Below are 19,889 nucleotides of genomic sequence, written 5' to 3'. Positions count from 1 at the left end.
TNNNNTNNTAGGAGAAGATAAGGAGTCATTGCTATCAAGCTGAGCACTGGGGAAGTAGAGATAGGAGAACTGCTGGAAGTTTGAAGCCAAATGAAAAGTACATTTGATACAGTATTACATGCCTTTATTCCCAGAACTCGAGAGACAGAGGGAGGCTGATTTCAGTGAGTTTCAGGCCAGCCAGAGTTACACAGTAAAACCAAGGCTCCAAAAAGAGAAAAGGGAGACTGATCTTGAAACATATGAGATAATCTTAAAACTTGACTACCTATGGGACTCCTGGCTGGGCTGGACTAGTAGTCCATTCCTATGATAAGGATTATCCATCAAAACTGCTGGAACAGCATACTTGTCTGTTGAGAATTATAAAAACTTACCTTTTGCCTTAGGAATTCCTAAATCTACTGATGTGACCATGTGGTGAATTCAGAATATACAATTTCACAGTAGTGCTTTGCTCTAGTGATTGTTCAGTGTTCAAATGGCAAACCTCATGTTTTGGAGATTGAATACACAGATGTGTACTGTAAAAGCAATACCTCTCTCCTGAGGTACTTTATGCCAAGGGGTATCTGGGAATGGTTCTATTCAGTTTTTTGTCTTTGCAACAAGAACTATCTAAACTATATTAGCTACATTTGGTGCTGATTCAGAAAGCCAAAAAGATTTATTGTGAACCTTTAAAAACTGGATCAGCGGGCCGGGCGTGGTGGCGCATGCCTTTAATCCCAGCACTCGGGAGGCAGAGGCAGGCGGATCTCTGAGTTCGAGGCCAGCCTGGTCTACAGAGTGAGTTCCAGGACAGCCAGGGCTATACAGAGAAACCCTGGATCAGCAATTTAACAACTAAAACAAAATGTTATCACTAAGGTATAGGTTTTGCCTAGAGTAGTAGGATACATCTTTAATTATAACATTGGAGAATCTAAGACAAGTTGTTCTCTGAGTTTGAAGCCAACTGGGTCTAGCCAGAGCTAAATATAGTAAGACTCTGCCTTTTATAAGAAAGTTACACACGTTCACACACACACACTACTATGTAGTAGCCATTCCTTTTGAAAGCTTAGCCTTTAAGAAGACTGAATTAAGCCTAACCCTGGTGATATATACATCTTTAATCTCAGCCCTTGGGAGGCAGAGGCAAACAGATCTCTGAGTTCTAGACTAGACTGGTCTACAGAGGGAATTCCAGGACAGCAGTGCTATACAGAGAAACCCTAACTTGAAAAACAAATTATAGCAAAATATAAAAATAACAAATAATAAAACAATAAATAAGAGTGAAATAGGTTGAGAAATGTCCTATTTGACAAACTAGCAAGGTAAAGTGAATATTTGACTCCATCTAGTTTTTACCTACTGATACTAGTCCTTTTTTGAGAATTTAAGGCTCAAGGTAATTAACATTTATTTAAATCCTCACTTTATGATCTGTAATAAGCTTTTTACATAGACTAATTAACATAATCTTTAACAATTATTTTATCAGTTAAAAATTGTTAATTCCAGGGCAGTGGTGGCACACTCCTTTAGTTCCAGCATTTGGGAGACAGAGGCAGGTGAATCTCTGTGAGTTCTAGGCTAGCCTGGTCTACAGAGCAAGTTTCAAGACAGTCAGAGCTACACAGAGGAACCCTGTCTTGAAAAAGAAACAAAACAAAAGAAGGAGAGTATTGTTAATCTCACTTTATGGAAGATGAGGGCCTTTCTGAAGGTCATGGAATAGAAGCAAGATTCAAATTTAAGGAACCTGCTCCAGAATCCAGATTGTTTTAGCATTTTTTGTTTTTTACCTTTATTTAAGAGAGAATTTATCAGTGGAAAAGTGTGCCATGGTGTACATGTAGACGTTAGAGAACAACTTGCAGGAATCAGTCCTCTCCTACCATATGGGTCCTGTGGATTGAACTCAGTTTGTCTGGTGTGGTGGCAAGCACCTTATGCACTGAGCTATCTTACTAACCTGGGTTGGTTGGTCCTCTTTCATCCATTAGTTCGTTCGTTCATTGGAAACAGGGTTTTCCTGTGTAACCTTGGCTGGCCTGGAATTTGCTATGTAGACCAGGCTGGTTTTGAACTAAGAATCCTCCTTCCGCTAACTCCTGAGTTTTGGGAGAACCTATGATCTTCCAGATGAGATGCACGGAGATGCACTGTCTTCTGGTTTGGAAAGGTGTTGCATTGACCAGTTTTCCTACATGGATAAAGCTTAACAGAAAAGTATAACCCTGGTTCTCCCTTCATACAGCTCTCTTTCTCTTTCCTGAATGGCTCCTGGGGGTAGATTCCCTGTTCCTAACACCAAGCACAAGTTGGTGGCTAAATGAGCCAAGAGGACCTTCTCTGTAGTCAAAATGAGTTTTGTGTTGACATTCAGCAGCTGGTCATCAGCCTCTCTGAACATGGTTCCTTATCTGTAAAGTAAAAGTGCTGCTTCTTGGGATCATTTAGGGGATTAAGTGATATAGCACACTTAGCAGTTTCTGGCTCTGAGTAAATGCTTAGTATATGTTAGCAATTTTTATTGGTATTGTTCTTTAGATTTTAGAACAATACTTAAGCAGTTTGTCAGAAACTAGATTGTAAGACCCAGTTAGGTGGTCAGTTTTGTTTTGGTTTCATTTAATAAGACAATAATCTTATTCTATGTATTTCTCTTGACTCTTTTGGTGTGAAAAGCAGAGAGGTAAAGCATTATTTGACAGATGTATGGATTCAAGCAAGAAACTGAGGTCCAGTTGCAAGGAAATGACTTGTATAATTCAGAGCCCTATCTGAGGAGACACAGAGGACCCTAGAGGGCGGAGAGTGAACACAGCGCAGGGGCTAGTTCCAGAGTCGCATCTTCGGTTAGTTCAATTACCAGCGTGGGTGAGGGTCCCTTGTCAGTAAGCAGAGATCCTTCCCCTCTCTGCTCCAGTATATTGGCTGGCTCGTATTTATTTAAACTTTTTTTTTAATGTGAAATATAATTTGTGACTTATCCAAGATAGGCAGGGAAGCTCTCTAACTAGAGGTTTGTTGAGACCCCTTGTTCCACCCGTTCTGTGCCAGCTTTCCCAGAGGCTTATGTGCCAATTGTTGCTCCTCAGATTTAGGGTTAGCTTGCTCTGTAGGCTCCAAATTTGGTGATGTCGCCGCCTCTGTCATGTAATCACCACTACCACCACCACCACCCCCACCAAAGGTGTTGCTGCTCCTGACCATTCACAGTTTGCTGCTATTAAGAATATAATCTGCTGTGGAACTTTTACCTTCCTCCTTTCTTCCTGTCTATGGTGTTGTACTTCTTTCTCCTGGTGCTTTTGCTGTACAACCAATATGTTAGACATTGAAGTTACTAGCTTAAAACCTCTCCAAGGAGACTTGTTAGCCACAGAAAAGAAGACAATTGAGAGAGAACCTATGCCTCTGTGCTTACTAGTGTGGGAGTGAGGAAAGGGCACTTGCTCAGGAGAATGCTCTACGTGACCTGGAGAAGTAATTGGGCATAGCCTGCACAAGGACAGTGCCCTGGCCTGCTGGAGGCAAGGCGGAAGACAGGATTTACCTTCTCCCACCCACTCCCTAAACTTAGTCTCATCTGCCACACACACTATTCCAGGTCGCTGGCATGAAACAAACAACCTTCTCATGTATTGGTGAATATTCTTATTTTTCATAAAATGTTTCAGCTTGGGGATTGGGAAGGCCATCTGTGCCTTCCTTTCTCTGTTATTCTTAAGGGTTATAGTTAATGGCTTTTTTTTTTTGTCTTTCTTTTTATAGGGAACTCTAATGATCCATGACAAAGAGGTCACTCTTGAGTATGTACCAAGCCCAGATTTTTGGTACTGTAAACGAGTAAGTACTAAAAATTCTATTTTAGAAATAAGCATTCCAGAGGCACTGTTCTACTTGCCACCTAGCCCACTGTTTCCCTGCATTACACTCAATAAAATAGTCTTTAAGAGAAAAGAAGTTAACATTCCACATCTCCATATCTCTAGGCATGCTACCTATGAAAATTTTAAGCCATACTCTTATTGGAGACCTTATTGCAGTGAGACTGAAAATTCAGTTTCAGTTTTTATTTCTAATAGTTTAAACTTAACTACAATGTAAATGTGGTGGTGCATGCCTTTTATCCCAGCAGCTCTTGGGGGGTAGAAACAGGCAAATCACACCTCTCAGTTTAAAGTCCAGCTGGTCTAGAAAATGAGTTCCAGGACAGCCAAGCATACACAGTGATCCTGTCTCAAATAACTACCACAACAAAAAGTGATTTACAAAAAATGTGTAAAGTTTATGATGCATGGTTTATCAAGTCAGAATGTGTGTGTACATATACACACTTAAAACATTTTATAGATACACATACATATAGATACATGTATATATAAGTATATATATGTGTGTGTATGTATATATATGTATATATAAATGTGTGTGTGTGTACAACGTACCTAGTGCGTACCTGGGTGGATGACTCATTGTTAGTTAAGATCACTTGATGTGAAAGCAAGAAAACATATATTTATTGCTCGATTTCCATCTTTCCCATATAAAGCCCATGTAGAGCTGTTCTTCCAGTTTTCTTTTTATTGTTGTGGTAAAACATCATGACCAAATTAACTTAGAGAGGAAAGGTTTTATTTTGTCCTACAGTTATATTGCATTATGAAGGCGAAAATTCAAGTCAGCAACTTGGAGGCAAAAACTAATGCAGAGGCCATAGAGGAATGCTATTTACAGGCTTTCTCCCCATGACTTACCTTGCTTTCTTAAACAATAAAACCCAGAAACACCTACCAAGGTTTTGCATTACCTACAGTGGGCTAGGCCCTCCTATATTAGTCACATATTAAGAAAATGTCCTAGGAATTTGTCTACAAGGAATCTAATAGATACTTTTTTTTTTTCAAGGATTGCTCTTACCAAATGACTCTAGCTTGTCTAAAATTGACCAAATAAATAATAAAAAAAAGTACCCAGGACAGCTGTACCTGCTAACTCCAGCATGGGACAAGGTGGACAGAGACAAGTAGGTCCCAGGAACTTGTAGATTAACCTGTAACCAGCATTGGATGGAACACTGAACTGCAGGTCTGAATGAGAGACCCGCTCTTTAAAAATAAGATGATATCTTCCTCTAGTCTCTGTTTGCGCACACATGTGTGCAGACAGAATAAATACACAGTAAATTATATATGGTTTGGAGAGATAGCTTAAACAGGGAGGAACTTGCCATGTAAACGTGAGGACCTGAGTTTGATCCTTAGGACCCACAACAGGTGTAGTGGCACATACTTGTAATCAGCTCTGGGGAGAAGAGATAGGAACTTCCCAGGGCTCCCTAGCCAGCTGAGCAAGTTAGATGACTTGTCTCAGAATACAGAGTTATTGAGAAGTGACACGCAAAGTTGAACTGTGGAGGTGGGACACCCCCCCCCACACACACACACACACATACCCAAACATATATGCTTGCATGTTAGGGTTGGGGGAATATAGCTCAGAAGTAGAGTACTCACCTACCAGGTTGATAACCCTGGGTTCAACCTACTCACCTATCAGGTTGATACCTTGGGTTCAACCTCCATTATTAAATCTTTTTTTTTTTTAATTTTTTGTGAGTGGTTGTTTTGCCTGTGTATATGTCTGTACATGACTTGTATGCTTGATGTCCATGGAGGACAGAAGATTGCATTAGATTCCCTGGAATTGGAGTTACAGAGAATTATGAGCCATGTAGGTGCTTTGAATCAAATCTGGGTCCTCTGTAAAAGCAAGTGTTCTCAACTGCTCAACCTTCTCTCTAAGCCCTGGGAAGAGAGTCTTAATAAAGAATTTTCTAGATCAGATTAGCCTGTGGAAATGTCTATGGGGGATTGTCTTAGTTTTTAGGAAGGCCTGTCCATTTTGGGCTAAACCATTCCCTAGGCAGGAAGGTGTGTTTTTGTTGTTTTTTTTTTGTTTGTTTTTTTTTTTTTTTTGTTTTTTTTTTTTTTTTGGTTTTTCGAGACAGGGTTTCTCTGTATAGCCCTGGCTGTCCTGGAACTCACTTTGTAGACCAGGCTGGCCTCGAACTCAGAAATCCGCCTGCCTCTGCCTCCCGAATGCTGGGATTAAAGGCGTGCGCCACCACCGCCCGGCTTGTTGTTATTTTTTTGAGACAGGGTTTCTCTGTATAGCCCTGGCTGTCCTGGATTCTAGCCTTGTAGACCAAGCTAACCTCAGACTCAGAGATCTCCCTCCCTGCCTTGAGTGCTGGGATTAAAGGCATGCACCATCACCACCTGGCAGGGAGGCTTGAACTGTATAAGAGAAGAGAAACCCAGCTGATGCAGAACAAACAAAGGTGCACTTATTATTTTTGTTCTTGACTCTGGATATGTTGCAACTAGCTGCATAAGCTTATGCCTTGACTTTCTTGAAATGGAGAAGTGTAACTTGAGTTGTAAGTAAAATAAACACTTTTTTTCTCCCCTATGTTGCTTTTTGTCTGGGTATTGTCACAACAGAAATGAAACCATAGCAGGAAATTAAGGCAGGAAGGAAGATGACAAATTCGTGAACATTCTGGATCTTGACCCTATCTGAAATACAAAACATAATAAACAACAAAAAACCCACATAGTTCAGAGGCACATTAAGTACCTTCACAATATTGTACAAATACCACCACCACCACCACCCCCAGAGATGGAGCTGGGGATTGCTGGTGAGCAAACATTAGACTTGACCTATGCTAAAGTCTTCTGCTATTGAGTCTCACTGGGTGGTAACAGTTTACACATTTAATCCCAGCACCTGGGAGGTAGAGGAAGATGGATCTCTGAGTTAGAGGCCAACCTGGTCTACAGAGTGAGTTCCAGTACAGCCAGGGCTACACAGAGAAACCCTGTCTCGGGGAAAAAACAAACAAACCAACAACAACAACAACAGAAAAAGATGGGGTCTTATATGGTCCAATCTGTCTCAGCCTCCCAAATACTGGGAATAAAGGTATGTGTTACTATGCCTGGCATATTTAGGTGTTTGATCTATTGCAGTGTTTTAATTATATTATGGTGCTAGGGCAATACCACAAAGCCATAATTAGCCTCTGACAGTTCACCTTGTGTTGTATGATGTTAAGGGTGTATGTAACTTTGGTGTTTGGCACATGGCATTTTTAATTCTTTTTTTTTTTTTTTTGGTTTTGGTTTTTGGATTTTTGAGATAGGGTGTCTCTGTGTAGCCCTGGCTGTCCTGGAACTCACTTTGTAGACCAGGCTGGCCTGGAACTCAGAAATCCGCCCGCCTCTGCCTCCGGAGTGCTGGACTAAAGGCGTGTACCACCACGCCCGGCTTGGCATTTTCAATTCTCAATATTTCATTTGAAGAAACTGTTTCACCAACTGAATCATTTTGAAGTCTTATCAGAAGTCCATTTATCACTGGGGAGGGGGGGCAGTGGTGTACACCTTTAATCCTAGCACTCAGGATGAGGAAGAGGCAGGCTGATCTCTTGAGTGCCAGAACAACCAGGGTTACACAGAGAAACCCTGTCTCAAAAAAATCAAAAGAAAAACAAGTCTCTATTTTATATTTATATATTTATTTTAGATTCTCTAACTTTAGTATAAATTTTTATGTTTATCCTTAAAGTCAGGACAATGGATATTGGGATTTTGGGTTTGTTTTGGTTTTTTGTATGTTTGGGTTGGTTGGTTGGTTGGTTGGTTTGGTTTTTGGTTTTTCTGGGTAGCCTCAAACTGTCTTGGAACTCATTCTGTAGATGTTATGCCAGACAGATGACCATATATTGGATAGTTTAATGGCCGTGGTGTTAAGGGTGGAAAATAACTTCTAGAGTTTCTTTGGGAGTAATGAAAGTGATTTTAAATAAAATTATGTCAGTGGTTGCACTACACACATACTAAATATTATTAAGCTGTATACTTAAAATATATAAATTTTATAATACCTAACTATTCCTACCTACCAAGTTAAGATACTGACCCTGCTGTTGGAGCATGGTAAGCAGCAGGGTCAGTCTGCCATTGTTAATAAATGGAGCTATCAAATACTTTGAGGGTATCCTAGGATAGCCTCAGATATTTTGTCAGTTATTCCTGTCTTAGATATTCATTATTGTTTCTAAAAATGGTTTGGGTCACATTAAAGTCTTTCTTTTTTCCCTGCAGTGTAAGGCTAGCACTGGTGGCCATCAGTCTTCTTGTTCATTCTGCAAGGGCCCAAAGGAAGGTAAGTGTCCTAAGCAATGAATAAATTATTTACTTTTATTTTATTTTTAAAATAGACATCTCAGAGGCTAGAGAGATGACTCAGTGGTTAAGAAAATACACAGTTCTTTCAGGGACCTAAGTTTGGATCTCAGAACCCACATAAGGTAGCCCACAGCTGCCTTTAGTTCTTGCTCCAGAGTATCCAAAGTTGTGTTCTGGCCTCCCTGGGCACTTAAATTCATGTGGATACACTCAGACAGATACATATACATAAATAAAAATAATATATATTTTTAACTGACCCAGCCTATAATCCTAGTACTTGAAAAATTATAGCAGGATTTTGCAGTGTTTGAGGCCAGTATGTGCTACATTGCAAGAGCATTGTCAGAAAACAAAAGTTAAAAAGCATCCTTAATGAAAACTAAAGATTAGGGAAAAAATAGTATAAGCTTTAAAAGAAATGGATGAGGGAAGTAGAGAAGAGAATTGACACCCTAAAAACAAATCTATGAAGCTTTAAAAAATATAGTTTAGATCTGGCAAGATGGCTCAGTGAGGAGAAATGTGATTTCAGTTCCCAGAACCCATGTTAAAAAGCCAGAAACTGTAACACACAACTGATTACTGGCAAAGGTCTGCAGTGAGATGAGAAGCTGACTGACCAGCTTCCTAAAGTATAAATCAGTGTCGCTGAAACAAGAGAGACCTTGGCTCAACAAGGTAGGAAGAGAGAACAGACTCCTGATAGTTGTTTCTGACTTCAACATGTGCACTGTGGTAGTTAGACACAGGTCACGTACGAACACACTGATTTAAAAATTTGGAGAGGAATAGGCATGTTTGTGCATGTTTAATTGCTGTACTCATAAAGCAGAGATAGGTTTATCTTTTATGAGTTAGAGGCCAGCCTGGTTTACGTAGTGAAAAATGATGATGATGATGATGATGATGATGAGGTTTGTTTGTTTTGGGGTTTTGTTTTTTTGGGTTTTGTTTTGTTTTGTTTTGTTTTTCGAGACTAGGTATCTCTGTGTAGCCCTGGCTGTCCTGGAACTCACTCTAGAACTCAGAAATCCGCCTGCCCCTGCCTCCCAAGTGCTGTGACTAAAGGCATGCGACACCACTGCCCAGCTTATTTTATTTTTTGAGGGTCTCACTATGTAACCCTGGCTGTTCTAGAACTTGCTCTATAGGTCAGCCCTGAACTAGGAAATCCGGCTGCCCTCCTGAGTCCTGGGATTAGGTGTGTGCCACTGCTGCCCTGCTAATTTTTTATCTATTTTTTTCTCCCCTGAGTACAGTTTAGGGTTAGTAGCCTATTTGCGTAGCATTCAACTCTAGAAAGACTTGTTAAGGTGCTTGGGCAGATGAAAACCCTTACATGGCAAGTATCAGAGATGAACCCGTATCACTTTCTGAGGGTTTGATCCTCAGTAGGTTAAAACACAAGGAAAAAGAAGAGGAGAAGCACAATCAGATATGCTCACTGGTCATCTGCTATTAGTATGTCATAGAATGTCTCTTTTTGAGCCACATGGCTTCCTTAGTGTATGAATTACAAAAATAAAAACAGAAAAGGCTTATTGATTGGGTAGCTCTTGACAGTTATTCTTCAATTTCCACACATATGCCATGACATACAGCAATATGCATAAACTAAACAAATGAATAAATTATCTTTAATTATAAGAAGAAAATGAATCGCAGAAATAAATCATAAAAACTTATAAACAAATAATCTGCCATAGGCTGTATTGTGACAGCAGAAGAAGCCTCCAGACGTGTCCTTTGGGTGTGTGCTTCTAAGTCCTTAGCAACATGTCTTTGCTCATTTTGTTCCTATATTGTTTCTCCTCCTCTTTCTCTTCCCTTTATTCTTTTCCCCTTCCTGTTTTTCTCTCCTGTATACTGAGGCTCTAACACAGGACCTAGTATGAGACTATGTAGTTTCTTAACTATGTAGCCCTAGTTGGCCTGGAATTGCTATGTAGACCAGGCTGGCTTTAAAATCACAAAGATCTTACTGCCTCTGTCTCCCAAATACTGATTTTGATTTTGGGCATGTCTAATATAGCCCAAGTTGACCTTGAACTCACTGTGTGAACCTTGAAGAACTTCTGGTTCTCTGGCCTGTACTAACCAAGTACTACAGTGTTGTTACAAATGTACCCTGTCATAGTCAGCTATTTAGGCTCTCATTCTGTAACCCTAGCCAGCCTCAAACTCGTGATCATCATGCTAAGCTTCCCAAGTGCTGGTCCCTACATATGTGTCTATTGTTGGTAATATAATCAGGCCCAGCGGGTATTAAGATAAATTTATTGTATATGTGTAAGCATTTAAGTGATTAGTTTTATTGTTGGGTTTTGTTTGTTTGTTTGATGATGTTTTTTTTTTTTTCATTTTTTTGATGATGCTTTTCATTTTTGCATGTATGGGTTTTGCCTACATGTCTGTCTGTGGCCCATATGGTGCCCACAGAGCCAAGAATGCAACTGTAACTGAAGTCACTGGTGGTTGAACCCACTATCAATTCTGGGAACTGAACCCAGGTTTTCTGGAAGAGCAGCTAGTGTTCCTAACCACAGAGCCATCTCTCTAGGCCCTTGCCTTTTGTTTGCTGGTTGGTTGGTTTTTATGAGATAGGATTTCTCTGTATAATAACCCTGGCTGTCCTCACTTCAGGCTTACAGAGATCTGCCAGCTGCTGCCTCCTGAATTCTCAGATTAAAGGCATGGGTCATCATGCTGGGCTTTTGTTGTTTTTTATTTATTTATTTATTTATTTATTTATTTGGTTTTTCTAGACAGGGTTTCTCTGTGTAGCCCTGGCTGTCCTGGAACTCACTCTGTAGACCAGGCTGGCCTCGAACTCAGAGATCCGCCTGCCTTTGCCTCCCGAGTGCTGGGATTAAAGGCGTGCACCACCACGCCCGGCTTGTTGTTTTTAAAGATTTATTTATATATGTGAGTACACTGTCACTGACTTCAAACACACCAGAAGAGGGCATGGGATCCCATTACAGATGGTTGTGAGCCACCTGTGGTTGCTGGGAATTGAACTCAGGACCTCTGGAAGAGTAATCAGTGCTCTTAACCAATGAGCCATCTCTCCAGCCCTTGTTCTTTTTAAATTTATTTTATTTATATAAGACTGCTCTTCTTCTGAGCCATTCCTTCATCTTCCATTTAGGATTAGGTGTTTTATTTTAAAATTTATTTTTATGTGTCTGTGTGAGTGTAAACCACCTTTGTATAGGGGCCAGAGAGGTCAAAGAGACAAATATTAGCTGCCTGGCCTCATAGACATGCTAGGACACAAATGCAGTTTGTTGGAAACAGTATCAAGCACTCTTTACTGCCAGGCAATCTCTCCAGACCCATGAATTTTTTTTTTTAATTTGTGTGTATATTTGCCTACAGGTATGTATGTGTACCACTTGAATGTTTGGAATGCACAAATGTCAGAAAAAGGAGTAGGATTCCCTGGAACTGGAATTACAGATTCACTGACATGGGATATTCAGAACTGAACCAACTTCTCTGCTAGAGCAGTAAATACTGTTAGCCACTGAGCCATCTCTCTAAACCCTTTTCCATTTGTTTTTAATGACCTCAAGAACCATCAGAAATCTTTTGTAGGTATTTCTGAGATGATATTAAAGGCCTTTGTTAGTTTCATGAAGTCTTATATATTTTCAATTTAAATTCCCCTACTGACAGAAGTCAAGCAGGAACTAGTGTCCTATCCTCAACCTCAGAAAACATCCATACCAGTACCTTCAGATAAACAGCCCAACCAGCCACGACCTGCTGATAAGGAGCATGAACTCAGGAAACGGGAGGAAGGCCAAGAGTCAAGATTAGGACATCAGAAGAGAGATACAGAAAGATACTTCCCTCACTCTCGAAGGGAAGGGCTTACTTTCCGAAGAGACCGGGAAAAGGAGTCATGGTCTGGAGAGACACGCCAGGATGGGGAGAGTAAAAGTGAGTGATTTGTCAAATTATGTGACAGGTTGGAAGCACAAGTGGCCTCTATGCAGCTGCTGTGCACAACAGCTAGGGGAGCTGTGCCCAGCTTAGAAGGCGTTGCCTTCACCTAGCTTTCCTAGTCAGAGGGATCTGTATCTTCTACATAGGAAATTGCTATATATATATATATTTTTTTTTTAATGCAGTAAGATGTGATTTTTGGTTTTAAGTATTGATAATAAAAAAAGTGGGAAGTATTTCTTTATGAAAAAAAAAACATTAGTAGAGCAAAGTAGTATGTAGACTAAAAAATGGCCATTAAGTTCTCTGAGCTTCAAGTTTTATGTCTTTCCTTAATATCTGTCTGTGCTTGCTTCATACAGCAATCATGCTAAAACGTATCTATCGTTCCACTCCACCTGAAGTAATAGTTGAAGTGCTGGAGCCCTACGTGCATCTCACTACTGCTAATGTCCGCATCATCAAGAACAGGACTGGCCCCATGGGTCACACTTATGGTTTTATAGACCTTGACTCCCATGCAGTGAGTATTCTTGCTTTAAAATGAGGAGTGATGACTAAAGAGCCCCTGGTAATATTTGGGGAAGCAGTGAATGGGGGTGCATGCCTAGAGACCTAGCCGTCTAAAACCTGAAGCCTGTAGATGACAAGTTCAAATGTAGCCTGGGCTACAAAGTGAGCCCCGGTCATAATTTATAAAGGGAGAGGGAGCTTGAGAAGAATCAGTAGTGAATTCTCTCCTGTGGGACTAATGGTCATCTAGGGCATGGTGGCACTTGCCTTTGATCCCAGCACTCGGGAGGCAGCGGCAGGTGGATTTCTGAGTTCCAGGACAGCCAGGGCTACACAGAGAAACCCTGTCTTGAAAAAAGTCAAAACTCCATATGGACTTTTAAGAACAAAGCTAAGCACCAAACTCTTGTACGTTTTAATTTTAGCGTGCTTTCTAAGTTTTTCTTAATTACTTTTTTTCTAGTCACAGTTTGTTTTATATTTCTTCTTTTCTGAAAAGTATATAATAGATTGTTTGTTAGGACATTTCTTCTTTTCTGTAAAACATATAATAGATTATTTGTTCCTTTGTTTGTTTGTTTTTGAGATAGGGTCTCTCTACATAGCCCTGGCTGTCCAGGAACTCACTCTGTAAACCAGGCTGGCCTCGAAACAGTGATCTATCTGCCTCTGCCTCTGCCTCTGCCTCCTGAGCATGGAAATTAAAGGTGTGTGTCACCATGCCTGGCTTTAATACAGTCTTGTGGTATTTGTGCACTTTTTCAAGACAAGACTTTGTAACTCTGGCTATCCTGTAACTCAACCTGTAGAGTAGGCTAGCCTCAAACTCACAAAGATCACCTGCCCCTGCCTCTCTATTGCTGGGTTTAAAGTCATATGACATTACACCTGGCCACATCAAATCATTTTTTAAAAATATTATTACCGCAAGGCAGTGGTGGTGCATGCCTTTGATCCCAGCACTTGGGAGGCAGAGGCAGGCGGATTTCTGAGTTTGAGGCCAGGCTGGTCTACAGAATGAGTTCCAGGACAGCCAGGGTTATACAGAGAAACCCTGTCTCAGGAAAAAAAAAAAAAAATCCAAAGCATTATGCCTAGTAATTTTATCTTCTAACAAGTTGAAAATTATGTTCAATTTTTTTTCTAAGGATGTAGCCCTTTTTATCTTTGGGTTCAAGATTGTCTTTGGTTCTTTAGGAAGCTCTTCGAGTAGTGAAGATTTTGCAGAACCTTGATCCACCATTTAGTATTGATGGGAAGATGGTAGCTGTAAACCTGGCCACTGGAAAACGAAGGTAAGGCCTCATTCCAGTTTTAGGGAAGAAATTGTTCCTCCTGGATAAGAGACAGATAGTAGGGCATTGTGACTTCCCAGCATGAGCTGTCTCAGGTACATACTTTTAACATTTTCTTTTTCTGTAGTGTGCTTTATTCTAATTATAGAATTGTTTTCATTTTTAAATAGTAAACCTGGACATGATGTTGCAATCCCAGCACTCAGGAGGCAGAGGCAGGTGAATCTGTCTGAGTACAATGCCATCCTAAGTTTCACAGCAAACTCCAGGCCAGCTCAGTGTCCATTGCAAGACCCTGTCTCTAAATGCATGCATACATACATAAATACATAGATAAAGAAATAAGTATAAAGTATTCCTGGATGCTTTAGGCTTTGACTGCCTGCTATCTTTATGGGCCAGAACAGTTGGGATAGTTTGGGGTTTATGAGTGCTTTGTTTTTTATATATATACATATATATATATATCTTTTTTTTTTTTGTAAAGCAGAATCTCACGTTATACCCCATACTGGCCTGGAACTCACTGTGTGGCCCAGAGTAGCCTCAGTCTTGAGAAGGCAAAGGGCACAGCCAGAGGCTAGCACACCTGGTTGATGTGTTTAAATGTGCAGGAACAAAAGCCTCTCAGGAGATCTTCATATGTTACTATCCTAAGTAAATGTATGTAGTCTCCCATTGTCCTAGCCTCAGTCATCCAGGAATGTCTGATTCAGTTACTCTTTCCTCATCTTGACCAATGTGACACCTGGGAGATAACTCATCAGAGGGATGAGTTTATAGAGTAACTTAGCACCTCTACTTAGTTGATTGTTTTGCTCCAATAAGTTGTTTTGCAGGAATCCCACTGTTGTTTCAGTCAGGTATCTGGAGCAGCTAACCTGCTTGCTGTCTGGGTTGGTTCATTTTTCTGCACAATGAGGAAGAATTTCAGTGAATCTGTATGATTAGGCATTCCCTAGGTAGTTTTTGGTAACAGGCTTTTGATATGTCATATTTTGTATTGCAGAAATGATTCTGGGGACCATTCTGACCACATGCATTACTATCAGGTAGGCCTTTAACACATTGTGAATGTCATTTTAAAATAATCAGGCAACTCAAAGGATGACAGAATTTCCTGTATGGTGACCATTAAGGATAGTGACTGTTGTACACTTTCATAATTCTAGTTTTGGTTTCTCTAATAGGGTAAAAAATATTTCCGAGATAGGAGAGGAGGAAACAGAAATTCAGACTGGTCCTCGGATACAAATCGACAAGGGCAACAGTGTAAGTAACTTGTTTTGTTTTTCTTGGCTTTTTTCCCCCTGACTTACCAGTCATTACTTAAAATCTGTGTGGTCACAAAAGTAGCAAAGAAATTGTTAACTTATCAATGAGAGTATATCTCGTATAGGCTCTTTACTTAATTGAATTGGCCACTGTAATTATTAATTTGTTCTTAGTGAGCTCCCCAGTAACAATTTTATTTGACAGGAACTAATGCTGGATCTGATTTTATTCCATGTAGCATCATCTGACTGCTACATATATGATTCTGCTACTGGCTACTATTATGACCCCTTGGCAGGAACTTACTATGATCCCAACACCCAGGTTAGTTTTGTTTTTTTGTTTTTGGTTTTGTTTTGTTTTTTTATTTGCTCTGTCAGTAGTTTTTTGAGAAAAGTACCCATAATGTGTTACTTTGAGTATTTTATTCTCTGGATTCTCTGGATGCTCTTTGCTTGAAAAGTGGAAACTTTATGGAATCTGAACTGTTTCCTATATGGAAAATCAGTGCCCTGTGGCATTACAGGTAAGAACAGCGCCGTTCTGGGAACAGCAGTGGTGGTGTCCGTGTATCCTCATTCGCCCCTGAAATGGGTTCTTAGATTGATATGGGTTCTTCTGCTGCCTTGAAGGGAAGTATATTCCATAAGCCTAAATTCTTTAAAAACAAGCATTCTGTAGACTTACTTCTTTCATACTGTATCACAGCAAGAAGTCTATGTGCCCCAGGACCCTGAGTCACCTGATGAAGAAGAAATCAAGGAAAAGAAATCTACCAGTCAAGGAAAGTCAAATAGCAAGAAAGAATCGTCTAAAAGAGATGGCAAGGAGAAAAAAGACAGAGGAGTGACAAAGGTAAGGCAGCTCATTAAGTCTGCGCTGTTCATCACATAGTTACATGGAAAACATGGCCGCTATGAGCAGAGAGAGTGTGGGTTTAAGGTGTAAAGTCACTGTAAACATTCTCTAGGAAGAGCTGGAGACAGAGCTCAGCAGTAAAGAACTCTTGTTCTCCCAGGTTTGATACCCAGCACCCACATGAGGCCCACAGCTGTCTATAATTCCAGTCAGCTCCAGGGGATGGAAATCCTTTCTGAGTGTATGCACTGACATAAATGCAAGCAAAACACTGGGGGTGTGGGGGTGCAGTGGTTCTGTACACTTTTATTCCCACCTTGTAGAGTCAGAGGCAGGCAGATCTTAGAATTTGAAACCAAAAAAAAATAAATTTAAAAAAAAAAAAAAAAAAAAAAAAAAAGCCGGGCGGTGGTGGAAGCACGCCTTTAATCCCAGCACTTGGGAGGCAGAGGCTGAGTTCGAGGCCAGCCTGGTCTACAAAGTAAGTTCCAGGACAGCCAAGGCTATACAGAGAAACCCTGTCTCGAAAAACAAAAAAAAAAAAAAAAAAAAAAAGAATTTGAAACCAGCCTAGTCTGCATAGCAAGTTCCAGGACAGCCAGCTAGAGCCTACACAGAGAAACTCTGTCCCAAAAAGAAAGCCAAGTATAAATACATGCATATATATAATTTATAAACTATATAAATTTTGTATATGTGTGTATATATATATATATGTGTATGTGTGTATAATATGTGTATATATTTATATATTATATAAATGATAAATCACTTTCTATAAACAACAACAAAATGAGGAAGGGACATCTGGAGAGATAGAACAATGATTAAGAGCACTGACTGCTCTTCCAGAGAACCCAGGTTCAATTCTCAAAACCCACATGGTAGCTCACAACTGCCTGTAACTCCAGTTCTAGGGGATAGAACTCCCTTTCTGATCTCCCTGGGTACCAGGCATGCACGTGGTACTTAGAGATACATATAATTAAAATAGCCATACATACTAAAAAAACAGTTTTTTAAAATACTATAAGTGGGAGGGAGGATGGGATAGGGAGTTTGTGGAGGGGAAACCAGGAAGGGGGTGGGGGTAACATATTTAAATAAATATAGTAACTGGGACTGGAGAGATGGCTCAGCAGTTAAGAGTACTGATTGCTCTTCTAAAGTCCTGAGTTCAAATCCCAGCAACCACATGGTAGCTCACAATTATCCATAATGAGAGCTGATGCCCTCTTCTGGTAAGTCTGAAAACAGCTACAGTGTAATTCCATATAATAATAAGTAAATCTTTATAAATGAATAAATAAATAAATAACCAATAAGAAAAAAATAAAATGACCAAAAAAAAAAAAAACCCAATACTGTAAGACCCTGGAGAGATGGCTGGGCCCAAGTTCAGTTCCTAATATATGCAAATCATCTTACAATCTTCTATGGCTCCAGTTCTGGGAATCCAGTACCCTCTTCTAGTCTCTGAACATACCAGGCATGCACATGGTGTATGTAGGAGCTCACACAGAGTAGCATATTCACAAAGATATGTAGGGAAAACACTTAAACACATAAAATAAAAACAAATCTTTAAAAAAAAAAAAGTAGACCAAGTTTAGTGGTGCACTAGAGAGTCTGTCGTTCAAAAAAACAGCTAAGCTGATTTCTTGGTGTAGTAGTCCACTTGCCCTTTCCCCCATATGGTAGCTCTCTTCCTTTTACAAATGGTCCATCCCTGTGATCCCAACCGTCAGAAGGATGGGGCAGGGGGATTGACAAAAGCTCCAGCGCATTCACAACCTTATTTTAAAAATTAAAAACCAAAATAAGGACTGGCAAGATTGCTTGATGGGTAAAAGTACTTGCTGTATAGCCTGATGACCTGAATTTGATCCTGAGGACTCAGATGATGGAACAAGAGAAACTGTCCCAGCAAGTTGTCCTCTATGGAGACCAGCACTGTATGCCACTACTACGAGCCCGGCTGGGCTTTTCTTTGTCTGTTTATTATTGGTGGGCGCACAGCCATGGATGCACATCCCCTGGCATGTATGTGTGTGGCTATTGGAAGACAGTTTGTAGAGTTGGTGCTCTCCTTCCCGTTATATGGACAGCACTGAACTTGGGTCACTAGCTGAGCTGTCCTGTCAGCCTATACCTGTCATTTTTATGCCTTGTCCTTTTAGTGTGTGATTCTGTATGTACACTTTTCTTGGTGTAATTGTAACAGAAGTAGCTTTTGGGGGATTGGGCACCTTCTATGTGGAGGCCATAGGACAAGTTTTAGGAGTCAGCTCTCTCCTTCCAGGTGGGTCCCAGTAGCTTTAGTATCTCTAAATTTTACTGTAACGTTTCACGGTTTGTTTGTTTTTTTGGTTTGGTTTGGTTTGGTTTTGGTTTTTCGAGACAGGGTTTCTCTGTGTAGCCCTGGCTGTCCTGGAACTCACTTTGTAGACCAGGCTAGCCTCGAACTCAGAAATCTGCCTGCCTCTGTCTCTGCCTCCCGGGTGCTGGGATTAAAGGTGTGCACCACCACCGCCCGGCTTACATTTCACTTTTTAAATTACTTTCTTAGGATAAAATTTCAGAATTAAAAAAATGTTCACATCTTGTCTGATTATCTTATGAAGAATTATATTGGTATTACCTCATCAGCACCCCTTCCCTCAAGACAATCTCTCTATGTAGTCCTGGCTATCCTGGAACTTGTTCTATAGACCAGTCTAACGCAGAGATCTACCTGCCTTTCATTGCTGGGATTAAAGGCATAAGTCGCCACATCTGGATCATCTCGTATCAGTTATGTATTTTAAAAAATGAGGGAATTTCTCTGAAGTTCAATGTGTAACTTTTTTGCTATTTGTTTGAAAATATAGAAAAAAGTTAAAGAGACTTATTTTTGTTGAATCTGTGCATCTAATAAGTTAAATTTTCAAATCATGCTGTCTTTATGTTTAGATTCTGTCTCTGCCTCTAACATATTCTTAAATCTTTTTGAAGTAGTAATGGTAATGCCTGCTAGAATCTAGAAGGGTTGTAAGTAAAGACCAAAGAAAAGAATGCTATGTATTAATGCCACATATGGTACCTAAAATGTTGTAAACACACAGTTGCACTAAATGTTTCCTTGGGTAGGTGTTTGTTGGTGGAGGTCTTTTCACATGCTAAGAGCTCTATTCTGATACACTCCAGGCCCAAATGTTACACTTTTAAAGGTTCTCTCAAAATCACTAACATGTTGCAAATGTTTGAAGACTTGGAAAACCAAACTGATTTTATCAAAACTAACTCCTTAATCCAGTTTTTATTAGTGATTATCATATGAAAATTACCTTTGTCTTTGGTCAGTTTCAAGAAAGTACCAGTGAGGGGAAGCCTCCCCTAGAAGATGTTTTTAAGAAGCCTCTACCTCCTACTGTGAAAAAGGAAGAGAGTCCTCCTCCAGTAAGGCTGATTCTAATATTATGGGCTGGGAGGGGAGGGGAAGGAGCCCCAAAGCTTCTGTCTGGTTTTGGCTTTTTGACTCTATGTATCCCAAGTTAAGATTCCTCTTGAGTGTAAATAGTAGGGAAAAAATTGTTACATGCTAATAGGGTATTACTAACTAATCAGAGGCTGTTGTCTGACCACTCTTTTTTTTTTTTTACTTTGCCGTATTTTCATCATACCAGTTATTGTCTCCTCTTTGTTTTGTTTTTTTTTGTTTTTTTTTTTTAATTTATTTATTGTTATATGTAAGTAT

The 19,889-nt window shown here is 40.0% G+C and overlaps 1 protein-coding gene across 7 annotated transcripts in view; it reads left to right on the top strand.

The window, feature by feature from the left end:
• Rbm6 (RNA binding motif protein 6) overlaps positions 1-19,889 on the top strand; it is a 99,827-nt gene that overhangs the window by 68,553 nt on the left and 11,385 nt on the right. For 6 of the 7 annotated variants that reach the window (XM_021172246.2, XM_021172248.2, XM_021172247.2 and 3 more), the window contains 10 exons: positions 3,769-3,843; positions 8,172-8,232; positions 11,940-12,206; positions 12,575-12,735; positions 13,923-14,020; positions 15,030-15,072; positions 15,211-15,292; positions 15,534-15,619; positions 16,004-16,150; positions 19,496-19,591. In XM_021172246.2, the coding sequence (XP_021027905.1) occupies positions 3,769-3,843; positions 8,172-8,232; positions 11,940-12,206; positions 12,575-12,735; positions 13,923-14,020; positions 15,030-15,072; positions 15,211-15,292; positions 15,534-15,619; positions 16,004-16,150; positions 19,496-19,591 (1,116 nt within the window). Of the gene's footprint in view, positions 1-2,626; positions 2,850-3,768; positions 3,844-8,171; positions 8,233-11,939; positions 12,207-12,574; positions 12,736-13,922; positions 14,021-15,029; positions 15,073-15,210; positions 15,293-15,533; positions 15,620-16,003; positions 16,151-19,495; positions 19,592-19,889 lie in introns of those variants that run through there. The other variant, XM_021172250.2, reaches the window with a different exon arrangement.

Source organism: Mus caroli, chromosome 9 (assembly GCF_900094665.2).
Source record: "Mus caroli chromosome 9, CAROLI_EIJ_v1.1, whole genome shotgun sequence".
Taxonomy (NCBI): domain Eukaryota; kingdom Metazoa; phylum Chordata; class Mammalia; order Rodentia; family Muridae; genus Mus; species Mus caroli.
Note: the sequence above shows the minus strand (reverse complement) of the source record. Positions and strands in the feature narration are given on the sequence as shown.